The 14,366-nt window shown below is 48.8% G+C and overlaps 1 protein-coding gene across 1 annotated transcript in view; it reads right to left on the bottom strand.

Moving 5' to 3' along the window:
- Positions 1-12: 12 nt before the first annotated feature.
- Positions 13-14,366, bottom strand: part of adora2aa (adenosine A2a receptor a) — a 160,134-nt gene continuing 145,780 nt past the window's right edge. The window contains 2 exon segments of the mRNA XM_073055579.1: positions 13-1,046; positions 1,049-1,287. Coding sequence (XP_072911680.1) covers positions 412-1,046; positions 1,049-1,287 — 874 coding nt within the window. The 3' untranslated portion in view covers positions 13-411.

Genomic DNA, 14,366 nt, shown 5'->3' with positions numbered 1-14,366 from the left:
GTCAGAATCAGATGCCCCAGGAAAGATGCAGCAGAGGTCTGGGGACTGATTACTGTGCTAAAGGGTAGGGAACTCAGCCACCGTGAAGCATGAGTGACCTCAGGCAGGTGGTCTTAGAGTAGCCCCCATGCGTATGGCCAGGTCCACCCAGGGAAGTGTGTTTGGTCCCACGTATGTAATTGGCACACCAAAACCAGCATGTACCCCTGACACATCACAGCCCCAGCAGTTAACAGAGGTCTGAGAACAGACAGCAGATCCTCTCCAGGTGAGAGGATGTTCATTACTGATCGGCTCTCCTCAGCTCCTCAGTCCCCTCACACCAAGGACTTGATGCCTGAGCACCACCCTCCACACCTTGCAATCTCACCCCTTGCTCTAAGGACAAGTGAAAGCCTTGTTTGGATGCCGTCAGGAGGCCTGGTGTGGAAACGCTGTGTGCAAGTTCAAATCCCTTTCCTCTGGCAAGTGTTGTCCTTGGCTGACTACCCTGTCACACGTCGAGTCCCCCGGGCTGGTCCCACTCGGCCGACGAGCCAGAAGGTTCCGATGTTGGGAAGTGTCTTTATCTGCCACACCTGCTGCCTCGACCCCTGCATTGGTGAGGAGGTCCAGGCCACACCCATTGATGTGAAGATTTACGTGGTCCCCACTAGTGTGAACGGAGCTCCTTGTGTTCTGTCTTGTAAACGTCTGCTCTGTTTTCCTCAGTATGTACCTTTTCAGGATCTTCCGGAAGGTCTGTCGGAATTCTCTGATTCTGTAGGCGTAGATGAAGGGGTTGACCACAGAGTTGGCGTGGGAGAGGATGATGGCAAAGTACAGGATGCTGGCCGGAGGCCTACAGTCCTCACAGAAGAAGTTGACGCAGTTGATGATGTGCACGGGCAGCCAGCAGGCTGCAAAGAGGCCCACTATGATGGCCAGCGACTTGGCTGCCTGGACCTCCTTCTGCAGCGTCGAGCGGCTCCTCTCCGTCGACAGACTGCTGAAGTCCATCTGCTTGAGCTGGTGCCGGGCGGCCATGAAGATCCTCAGGTAGATGCCAGCATCAGGATCAAGGGAAGCAGGACGCAGGCGAAGAAGTTGTAATAGATCATGTAATCCATGGTGACCACCTCCTCGAAAAAGCAGGAGACGAAACCGTCTCCACATGACCCGTTCACCGTCACGTTGTGACTAGAATTGTTCCAGCCGAAGATTGGAGTCAGCCCGATGAAGAAGGACAGGACCCAGCAGATGCAGATGACACCCCTTGCACGGGAGCCTGTCACCAGGCTATTGTACCTGGAATGAGAAGCCAAGGGATAATTACACACACGTAACCTTACAGCCCACACACAGTGCACAACATCAACTCAGGGCACAAACCCATTCCCTTGCTCACCTTGTCCATCTTCTCCAAAAGCAAGGTCACACAACTCCCCACCCAGCCTAGTCGAGGAGCGCTGAGGGCAATTGGTACCCACTGCAGTGGCATTTCCAGCTTGCAGCAGTTACCTGGAAGGGACAGGGATCCGGACTGGGTTGAGACAGCATCAGTGCTCTCCCTTCCTGCTGCTTTGGTACACCGTTTAATATTCATCACCACTGTGCCCTTATAAGTACAGTCAGACTAATCCTCACCACTGTGTTCTGAATAAGCAGAGTCAGGATAACACTCACAACCACTGTGTTCTGTATAAGTACAGTCAGACTAATCCTCACAACTGTGTTCTGAATAAGCAGAGTCAGGATAACACTCACAACCACTGTGTTCTGTATAAGTACAGTCAGACTAATCCTCACAACTGTGTTCTGAATAAGCAGAGTCAGGATAACACTCACAACCACTGTGTTCTGTATAAGTACAGTCAGACTAATCCTCACAACTGTGTTCTGAATAAGCAGAGTCAGGATAACACTCACAACCACTGTGTTCTGTATAAGTACAGTCAGACTAATCCTCACAACTGTGTTCTGAATAAGCAGAGTCAGGATAACACTCACAACCACTGTGTTCTGTATAAGTACAGTCAGACTAATCCTCACAACTGTGTTCTGAATAAGCAGAGTCAGGATAACACTCACAACCACTGTGTTCTGTATAAGTACAGTCAGACTAATCCTCACAACTGTGTTCTGAATAAGCAGAGTCAGGATAACACTCACAACCACTGTGTTCTGTATAAGTACAGTCAGACTAATCCTCACAACTGTGTTCTGAATAAGCAGAGTCAGGATAACACTCACAACCACTGTGTTCTGTATAAGTACAGGCAGACTAATCCTCACCACTGTGTTCTGAATAAGCAGAGTCAGGATAACACTCACAACCACTGTGTTCTGTATAAGTACAGGCAGACTAACTCTAACCACTGAGATCTGTATTCATACAGTCAAACTGACCCTCACCACTGAGATCTGTATTCATACAGTCAAACTGACCCTCAACACTGTGCTCTGCGTATATACAGTCAAACTGACCCTCAACACTGTGCTCTGTGTATATACAGTCAAACTGACCCTCACCACTGTGCTCTGCGTATATACAGTCAAACTGACCCTCAACACTGTGCTCTGTGTATATACAGTCAAACTGACCCTCAACACTGTGCTCTGCGTATATACAGTCAAACTGACCCTCAACACTGCTCTGTGTATATACAGTCAAACTGACCCTCAACACTGTGCTCTGCGTATATACAGTCAAACTGACCCTCACCACTGTGCTCTGCGTATATACAGTCAAACTGACCCTCACCACTGTGCTCTGCGTATATACAGTCAAACTGACCCTCAACACTGTGCTCTGCGTATATACAGTCAAACTGACCCTCACCACTGTGCTCTGCGTATATACAGTCAAACTGACCCTCACCACTGTGCTCTGCGTATATACAGTCAAACTGACCCTCACCACTGTGCTCTGCGTATATACAGACAAACTGACCCTCACCACTGTGCTCTGCGTATATACAGTCAAACTGACCCTCACCACTGTGCTCTGCGTAATATACAGTCAAACTGACCCTCACCACTGTGCTCTGCGTATATACAGTCAAACTGACCCTCACCACTGTGCTCTGCGTATATACAGACAAACTGAACCTCACCACTGTGCTCTGTGTATATACAGTCAAACTGACCCTCAACACTGTGCTCTGCGTATATACAGTCAAACTGACCCTCAACACTGTGCTCTGCGTATATACAGTCAAACTGAACCTCACCACTGTGCTCTGCGTATATACAGTCAAACTGACCCTCAACACTGTGCTCTGCGTATATACAGTCCCTCACCACTGTGCTCTGCGTATATACAGACAAACTGAACCTCACCACTGTGCTCTATGTATATACAGTCAAACTGACCCTCACCACTGTGCCCTTACTGACGTATATACAGACAAACTGAACCTCACCACTGTGCTCTGTGTATATACAGTCAAACTGACCCTCACCACTGTGCTCTGCGTATATACAGACCAAACTGAACCTCACCACTGTGCTCTGTGTATATACAGTCAAACTGACCCTCACCACTGTGCTCTGCGTATATACAGTCAAACTGACCCTCACCACTGTGCTCTGCGTATATACAGACAAACTGAACCTCACCACTGTGCTCTGTGTATATACAGTCAAACTGACCCTCACCACTGTGCTCTGCGTATATACAGTCAAACTGACCCTCAACACTGTGCTCTGCGTATATACAGACAAACTGACCCTCACCACTGTGCTCTGTGTATATACAGTCAAACTGACCCTCAACCACTGTGCTCTGCGTATATACAGTCAAACTGACCCTCACCACTGTGCTCTGCGTATATACAGTCAAACTGACCCCTCAACACTGTGCTCTACGTATATACAGTCAAACTGACCCTCACCACTGTGCTCTGCGTATATACAGACAAACTGAACCTCACCACTGTGCTCTGTGTATATACAGTCAAACTGACCCTCACCACTGTGCTCTGCGTATATACAGACAAACTGAACCTCACCACTGTGCTCTGTGTATATACAGTCAAACTGACCCTCACCACTGTGCTCTGCGTATATACAGTCAAACTGACCCTCACCACTGTGCTCTGCGTATATACAGACAAACTGAACCTCACCACTGTGCTCTGTGTATATACAGTCAAACTGACCCTCACCACTGTGCTCTGCGTATATACAGTCAAACTGACCCTCACCACTGTGCTCTGCGTATATACAGTCAAACTGACCCTCACCACTGTGCTCTGCGTATATACAGTCAAACTGACCCTCACCACTGTGCTCTGCGTATATACAGTCAAACTGACCCTCAACACTGTGCTCTGCGTATATACAGTCAAACTGACCCTCACCACTGTGCTCTGCGTAGATACAGACAAACTGACCCTCACCACTGTGCTCTGCGTATATACAGTCAAACTGACCCTCACCACTGTGCTCTGCGTATATACAGACAAACTGACCCTCACCACTGTGCTCTGCGTATATACAGTCAAACTGACCCTCACCACTGTGCTCTGCGTATATACAGTCAAACTGACCCCTCACCACTGTGCTCTGCGTATATACAGACAAACTGACCCTCACCACTGTGCTCTGCGTATATACAGACAAACTGACCCTCACCACTGTGCTCTGCGTATATACAGTCAAACTGACCCTCACCACTGTGCTCTGCGTATATACAGTCAAACTGACCCTCAACACTGTGCTCTGTGTATATACAGTCAAACTGACCCTCACCACTGTGCTCTGCGTATATACAGACAAACTGACCCTCACCACTGTGCTCTGCGTATATACAGACAAACTGACCCTCACCACTGTGCTCTGCGTATATACAGTCAAACTGACCCTCAACACTGTGCTCTGCGTATATACAGACAAACTGACCCTCACCACTGTGCTCTGCGTATATACAGTCAAACTGACCCTCACCACTGTGCTCTGCGTATATACAGACAAACTGACCCTCACCACTGTGCTCTGCGTATATACAGTCAAACTGACCCTCAACACTGTGCTCTGCGTATATACAGTCAAACTGACCCTCACCACTGTGCTCTGCGTATATACAGTCAAACTGACCCTCAACACTGTGCTCTGCGTATATACAGTCAAACTGACCCTCAACACTGTGCTCTGCGTATATACAGACAAACTGACCCTCAACACTGTGCTCTGCGTATATACAGTCAAACTGACCCTCAACACTGTGCTCTGCGTATATACAGTCAAACTGACCCTCACCACTGTGCTCTGCGTATATACAGACAAACTGACCCTCACCACTGTGCTCTGTGTATATACAGTCAAACTGACCCTCACCACTGTGCTCTGTGTATATACAGTCAAACTGACCCTCACCACTGTGCTCTGCGTATATACAGACAAACTGACCCTCACCACTGTGCTCTGTGTATATACAGTCAAACTGACCCTCACCACTGTGCTCTGCGTATATACAGACAAACTGACCCTCACCACTGTGCTCTGCGTATATACAGACAAACTGACCCTCAACACTGTGCTCTGCGTATATACAGTCAAACTGACCCTCACCACTGTGCTCTGCGTATATACAGACAAACTGACCCTCACCACTGTGCTCTGTGTATATACAGTCAAACTGACCCTCACCACTGTGCTCTGTGTATATACAGTCAAACTGACCCTCAACACTGTGCTCTGCGTATATACAGTCAAACTGACCCTCAACACTGTGCTCTGCGTATATACAGACAAACTGACCCTCACCACTGTGCTCTGCGTATATACAGTCAAACTGACCCACACCACTGTGCTCTGCGTATATACAGTCAAACTGACCCTCACCACTGTGCTCTGCGTATATACAGACAAACTGACCCTCACCACTGTGCTCTGCGTATATACAGACAAACTGACCCTCACCACTGTGCTCTGCGTATATACAGACAAACTGACCCTCACCACTGTGCTCTGTGTATATACAGACAAACTGACCCTCACCACTGTGCTCTGTGTATATACAGTCAAACTGACCCTCACCACTGTGCTCTGCGTATATACAGTCAAACTGACCCACACCACTGTGCTCTGCGTATATACAGACAAACTGAACCTCACCACTGTGCTCTGCGTATATACAGACAAACTGACCCTCACCACTGTGCTCTGTGTAAGTTAGTAACCCCTCCGCACCACCGTTCTCTGTACAAGTAGGGTATGGCTAACCTTCACCATCAAAGTATTCAGTATCAGAAGGGTCAGACAAACCCTCACCACCACCCCGTTCGGTACACGTACGGTCACGCTGACCCTCACCACCACCCTGTTCGGTATACGTACGGTCACGCTGACCCTCACCACCACCCTGTCCGGTATAGGTACGGTCAGGCCGACCCTCACCACCACCCTGTTCGGTACACGTACGGTCACGCTGACCCTCACCACCACCCTGTTCGGTATACGTACGGTCACGCTGACCCTCACCACCACCCTGTTCGGTATACGTAGGGTCAGGCTGACCCTCACCACCACCCTGTCCGGTATAGGTACGGTCAGGCCGACCCTCACCACCACCCCGTCCGGTATACGTACGGTCACGCTGACCCTCACCACCACCCTGTTCGGTATACGTAGGGTCAGGCCGACCCTCACCACCACCCCGTTCGGTATACGTAGGGTCAGGCCGACCCTCACCACCACCCCGTTCGGTATACGTACGGTCACGCTGACCCTCACCACCACCCTGTTCGGTATACGTAGGGTCAGGCTGACCCTCATCTCCACCCCGTTCGGTATACGTACGGTCAGGCTGACCCTCACCACCACCCTGTTCGGTATACGTAGGGTCAGGCTGACCCTCACCACCACCCTGTCCGGTATAGGTACGGTCAGGCCGACCCTCACCACCACCCCGTTCGGTATACGTAGGGTCAGGCCGACCCTCACCACCACCCCGTTCGGTATACATAGGGTCAGGCCGACCCTCACCACCACCCTGTCCGGTATAGGTACGGTCAGGCCGACCCTCACCACCACCCCGTCCGGTATACGTAGGGTCAGGCCGACCCTCACCACCACCCCGTTCGGTATACGTAGGGTCAGGCCGACCCTCACCACCACCCCGTTCGGTATACGTACGGTCACGCTGACCCTCACCACCACCCCGTTCGGTATACGTAGGGTCAGGCCGACCCTCACCACCACCCCGTTCGGTATACGTATGGTCAGGCCGACCCTCACCACCACCCCGTTCGGTATACGTAGGTTCCGGCCGACCCTCTCCACCGCCCCGTTCGGTATACGTACGGTCAGGCCGACCATCACCTCCACCCTGTTCGGTATACGTACGGTCACGCTGACCCTCACCACCACCCTGTTCGGTATACGTAGGGTCAGGCTGACCCTCATCTCCACCCCGTTCGGTATACGTACGGTCAGGCTGACCCTCACCACCACCCTGTTCGGTATACGTAGGGTCAGGCTGACCCTCACCACCACCCTGTCCGGTATAGGTACGGTCAGGCCGACCCTCACCACCACCCCGTCCGGTATACGTAGGGTCAGGCCGACCCTCACCACCACCCCGTTCGGTATACGTAGGGTCAGGCCGACCCTCACCACCACCCCGTTCGGTATACGTAGGGTCAGGCCGACCCTCACCACCACCCCGTTCGGTATACGTAGGGTCAGGCCGACCCTCACCACCACCCCGTTCGGTATACGTAGAGTCAGGCCGACCCTCACCACCATGTTCTGTATATGAACAGACTGAAGCTTACCAGTGTTTTTATATACACAGTCAGACTAATCCTCACCACTGTGTTCTGTACAAGTACAGTCAGACTAACTCTCACTACAATGCTCTGATAAGTACAGTCAGACTAATCCTCACCACTGTGTTCTGTACAAGTACAGTTAGACTAACTCTCACTACAATGCTCTGATAAGTACAGTCAGACTAATCCTCACCACTGTGTTCTGTACAAGTACAGTTAGACTAACTCTCACTACAATGCTCTGATAAGTACAGTCAGACTAATCCTCACCACTGTGTTCTGTACAAGTACAGTCAGACTAACTCTCACTACAATGCTCTGATAAGTACAGTCAGACTAATACTCACCACTCTGTTCTGTACAAGTACAGTTAGGCTAACTTACGCCACTGTGTTCTGTATAAGCACAGCCTGACTCTCACCACCGTGTTCTGTATAAGTACAATCAAACCAACCCTCACCAACACCGTGATCTCATAAGTACAGCCAGACTAACCATCACCACTGAGTTCTGTATAAGTACAGTCAAAGTAACCCTCATTACTACTGTGCTCTGTATATAGAACAATACAGCACAGTACAGGCCCTTCAGCCCACAATGTTATGCCGACCCTTAAACCCCACCTCACATATAAATTCCTCCATATACTTGATAAGTAGTCTCTTAAACTTCACTAGTGAATCGGCCTCCACCACTGACTCAGGCAGTGCATTCCACGCACCAACCACTCTCTGAGTGAAAAACCTTCCTCTAATATCCCCCTTGAACTTCCCTCCCCTTACCTTAAAGCCATGTCCTCTTGTACTGAGCAGTGGTGCCCTGGGGAAGAGGCGCTGGCTGTCCACTCTATCTATTCCTTTTAATATCTTGCATACCTCTATCATGTCTCCTCTCATCCTCCTCTCCAGAGAGTAAAGCCCTAGCTCCCTTAATCTCTAATCATAATGCATACTCTCTAAACCAGGCAGCATCCTGGTAAATCTCCTCTGTACCCTTTCCAATGCTTCCACATCCTTCCTATAGTGAGGCGACCAGAACTGGACACAGTACTCCAAGTGTGGCCTAACCAGAGTTTTATAGAGCTGCATCATTACATCACGTCTCTTAAACTCTGTCCCTCAACTTATGAAAGCTAACACCCCATAAGCTTTCTTAACTACCCTATCTACCTGTGAAGCAACTTTCAGGGATCTGTGGACATGTACCCCCAGATCCCTCTGCTCCTCCACACTACCAAGTATCCTGCTATTTACTTTGTACTCTGCCTTGGAGTTTGTCCTTCCAAAATGTACCACCTCACACTTCTCCGGGTTGAACTCCATCTGCCACTTCTCAGCCCACTTCTGCATCCTATCAATATCTCTCTGCAATCTTCGACAATCCTCTACACTATCCACAACACCACCAACCTTTGGATCGTCTGCAAACTTGCCAACCCACCCTTCTACCCCCGTATCCAGGTCATTAATAAAAATCACGAAAAGTAGAGGTCCCAGAACAGATTCTTGTGGGACACCACTAGTCACAACCCTCCAATCCAAATGTACTCCCTCCACTATGACCCTCTGCTTTCTACAGGCAAGCCAATTCTGGATCCCATGCCTTCTGTATATGTACAGTAAGATTTACCCTCACCACCAGTGTATTCTGCATAAGTACAGACAGACTAACCCTCACCAGTGTATTCTGCATAAGTACAGACAGACTACCCCTCACCCTGTGTTCTGTATACGTACAGACTAACCCTCACCAGTGTATTCTGCATAAGTACAGACAGACTAACTCTCACCCTGTGTTCTGCATAAGTACAGACAGACTAACCCTCACCCTGTGTTCTGTATACGTACAGACAGACTAACCCTCACCCTGTGTTCTGTATACGTACAGACAGACTAACCCTCACCCTGTGTTCTGTATACGTACAGACTAACCCTCACCCTGTGTTCTGTATACGTACAGACTAACCCTCACCCTGTGTTCTGTATACGTACAGACAGACTAACCCTCACCCTGTGTTCTGTATACGTACAGACAGACTAACCCTCACCCTGTGTTCTGCATAACTACAGACAGACTAACCCTCACCCTGTGTTCTGCATAAGTATAGACAGACTAACCCTCACCCTGTGTTCTGCATAAGTACAGACAGACTAACCCTCACCCTGTGTTCTGCATAAGTACAGACAGACTAACCCTCACCCTGTGTTCTGTATACGTACAGACAGACTAACCCTCACCCTGTGTTCTGTATACGTACAGACAGACTAACCCTCACCCTGTGTTCTGTATACGTACAGACTAACCCTTACCAGTGTTGTTATATGTACAGTAAGACTAACTCTCACCACTATGTTCTGTATATGTACAGTCACACTAACCCTCACCACAACTCTGTTCTGTATAAGTATGTTCAAACTAACCCTCAATACTATGAACTGTATAAGGACAATCAGACTAGCCCACACCAACATTATGTTCTGTATACGTGTAAGTGGAATGTTTGACCGCTCTTGGACTGTACTCCTTGGAGTTTAGAAGAATGAGGGGGGGACCTCATAGAAACATTTCGAATGTTGAAAGGCATGGACAGAGTGGATGTGACAAAGTTGTTTCCCACGGTGGGGGAGTCTAGTACGAGAGGACATGACTTAAGGATTGAAGGGCGCCCATTCAGAACAGAGATGTGAAGAAATTTTTTTAGCCAGAGGGTGGTAAGTCTGTGGAATTTGTTGCCATGGGCAACAGTGGAGGTCAAGTCATTGGGTGTATTTAAGGCAGAGATTGATAGGTATCTGAGTAGCCAGGGCATCAAAGGTTATGGTGAGAAAGTGGGGGAGTGGATCAGCCCATAATAAAATGGCGGAGCAGACTCGATGGGCCGAATGGCTGACTTCTGCTCCTTTGTCTAATGGTCCAAGTACAGTCAGACTTACGACCACCACCACCGTGTTCCGGAAAAGTACAGTCAGACTAACTCTTACCACCGTGTTTTGTATATGTAGTCAGATTAATCTTCACCACCTATGTGTTCTGTGTAAGTACAGTCAGACTAACCTTCACCACTTCATTCTGTTTCCAGACACTCAGACTAACACTCACCACCACTGTGTTCTGTATACATTCAGTCTAACCCACACCGCTGTGTTCTGTATAAACTCTGACTAAACTTCACCACCACCGTGTTCTATATATGTACAGTCAGACAAACCCTCACCACCATGTTCTGTATACGTACAGTCACACTAACCCTCACCACCACTCTAAGTATGTTCAGACTAATCCTCACCAACACCATGTTCTGTATAAGTACAAACAGACTAACGATCAACATCACTGTGTACTGTATAAGTACCGTCAGTCTAACCCTCATCACTGTGTTCTGTGTACGTTTAGCCTAACCCACACTGCTGTGTTCTGTACACATTAACTCAGACTAAACTTCACCACCACCGTGTTCTATATATGTGCAGTCAGACAAACCCTCACCACCCTGTTCTTTTTACGTACAATCAGACGAATCCTCACACCCACTGTGTTCTGGGTAAAGACAGTCAGACTGACCTCACCACCGCATTCTGTATATGTACAATCACACAAACCCTCACCATTGTTTTCTGAATACATACAGTCAGACTAACCCTCACCACTGGGTTCTGTATACATACAGTCACACTAACTCTCCCCTTTGTGTTCTGTAGAAGTACAGTCAGACTACCCCTCACCACTGTTCTGTATCTGTATAGTCAGACTAACACAACTGTGTTCTGTATATGTACATTCAGACTAAACCTCACAACACTCTGATCTGAATAAGTACAGAACATTCAGACTAACCCTCAGCACTATGATCTGTATAAGGACAGTCAGACAAACCCTCACAACAGTATTCTTTTTACATACACTCAGATTAATCCTCACAACCACTGTGTTCTGTATACATACAGTCACACTAACCCTCACCACTGCGTTCTGTAGAAGTACAGTCAGACTAACCCCACCGCTATTTTCCGTATTAGTACAGTCAGACCAACCATCATCTCTATATTCTGTATCAGGACAGTCAGATTAACCCTCACCACTACTCTGGTCTGTAAACATTACACCACACCACTGTGTTCTGTTTACGTACAGTCAGATTAACCCTCACCACTGTGTGCTGTATATGTATAGTCACACTAACATTCACCACTGCATTCTGTAGAAATACACTAACCCGCACCACTGGGTTCTGTATTAGTACATTCAGACTAACCGTCAGCACTATGATCTATACAAGGACAGTCGGACTAACCCTCACCCACTCCATGTTTTGTATAACAACAGTCAAGCTAAATCTCACCACCACTGTACTCTGTGCAAGTAGTCAGACAAACCCTCACCACCACTGTACTCTGTGCAAGTAGTCAAACCCTCACCACCACTGTACTCTGTGCAAGTAGTCAGACAAACCCTCACCACCACTGTACTCTGTGCAAGTAGTCAGACAAACCCTCACCACCACTGTACTCTGTGCAAGTAGTCAGACAAACCCTCACCACCACTGTACTCTGTGCAAGGAGTCAGACTAACCCTCACCACCACTGTACTCTGTGCAAGTAGTCAGACAAACCCTCACCACCACTGTACTCTGTGCAAGTAGTCAGACAAACCCTCACCACCACTGTACTCTGTGCAAGTAGTCAGACAAACCCTCACCACCACTGTACTCTGTGCAAGTAGTCAGACAAACCCTCACCACCACTGTACTCTGTGCAAGTAGTCAGACAAACCCTCACCACCACTGTACTCTGTGCAAGTAGTCAGACAAACCCTCACCACCACTGTACTCTGTGCAAGGAGTCAGACTAACCCTCACCACCACTGTACTCTGTGCAAGTAGTCAGACAAACCCTCACCACCACTGTACTCTGTGCAAGGAGTCAGACTAACCCTCACCACCACTGTACTCTGTGCAAGTAGTCAGACAAACCCTCACCACCACTGTACTCTGTGCAAGTAGTCAGACAAACCCTCACCACCACTGTACTCTGTGCAAGTAGTCAGACAAACCCTCACCACCACTGTACTCTGTGCAAGTAGTCAGACAAACCCTCAACACCACTGTACTCTGTGCAAGTAGTCAGACAAACCCTCACCACCACTGTACTCTGTGCAAGTAGTCAGTCAAACCCTCACCACCAGTGTACTCTGTGCAAGTAGTCAGACAAACCCTCACCACCACTGTACTCTGTGCAAGTAGTCAGTCAAACCCTCACCACCACTGTACTCTGTGCAAGTAGTCAGACAAACCCTCACCACCACTGTACTCTGTGCAAGTAGTCAGACAAACCCTCACCACCACTGTACTCTGTGCAAGTAGTCAGACAAACCCTCAACACCACTGTACTCTGTGCAAGTAGTCAGACAAACCCTCAACACCACTGTACTCTGTGCAAGGAGTCAGACAAACCCTCACCACCACTGTACTCTGTGCAAGTAGTCAAACCCTCACCACCACTGTACTCTGTGCAAGTAGTCAGACAAACCCTCACCACCACTGTACTCTGTGCAAGGAGTCAGACAAACCCTCAACACCACTGTACTCTGTGCAAGTAGTCAAACCCTCACCACCACTGTACTCTGTGCAAGTAGTCAGACAAACCCTCACCACCACTGTACTCTGTGCAAGTAGTCAGACAAACCCTCACCACCACTGTACTCTGTGCAAGGAGTCAGACAAACCCTCAACACCACTGTACTCTGTGCAAGTAGTCAAACCCTCACCACCACTGTACTCTGTGCAAGTAGTCAGACAAACCCTCACCACCACTGTACTCTGTGCAAGGAGTCAGACAAACCCTCACCACCAGTGTACTCTGTGCAAGTAGTCAGACAAACCCTCACCACCACTGTACTCTGTGCAAGTAGTCAGACTAACCCTCACCACCACTGTACTCTGTGCAAGGAGTCAGACTAACCCTCACCACCACTGTACTCTGTGCAAGTAGTCAGACAAACCCTCACCACCACTGTACTCTGTGCAAGTAGTCAGACTAACCCTCACCACCACTGTACTCTGTGCAAGTAGTCAGACTAACCCTCACCACCACTGTACTCTGTGCAAGTAGTCAGACAAACCCTCACCACCACTGTACTCTGTGCAAGTAGTCAGACAAACCCTCACCACCACTGTACTCTGTGCAAGTAGTCAAACCCTCACCACCACTGTACTCTGTGCAAGTAGTCAGACAAACCCTCAACACCACTGTACTCTGTGCAAGGAGTCAGACAAACCCTCACCACCACTGTACTCTGTGCAAGTAGTCAGACAAACCCTCACCACCACTGTACTCTGTGCAAGTAGTCAGACAAACCCTCAACACCACTGTACTCTGTGCAAGTAGTCAGACAAACCCTCACCACCACTGTACTCTGTGCAAGTAGTCAGACAAACCCTCACCACCACTGTACTCTGTGCAAGTAGTCAAACCCTCACCACCACTGTACTCTGTGCAAGTAGTCAGACAAACCCTCACCACCACTGTACTCTGTGCAAGTAGTCAGACTAACCCTCACCACCACTGTACTCTGTGCAAGTAGTCAGACAAACCCTCACCACCACTGTACTCT

This window comes from Hemitrygon akajei, chromosome 9 (assembly GCF_048418815.1).
Source record: "Hemitrygon akajei chromosome 9, sHemAka1.3, whole genome shotgun sequence".
Lineage (NCBI taxonomy): Eukaryota > Metazoa > Chordata > Chondrichthyes > Myliobatiformes > Dasyatidae > Hemitrygon > Hemitrygon akajei.
The sequence above is the reverse complement of the archived record's forward strand: the minus strand, read 5'-3'. Positions and strand labels throughout refer to the sequence as shown.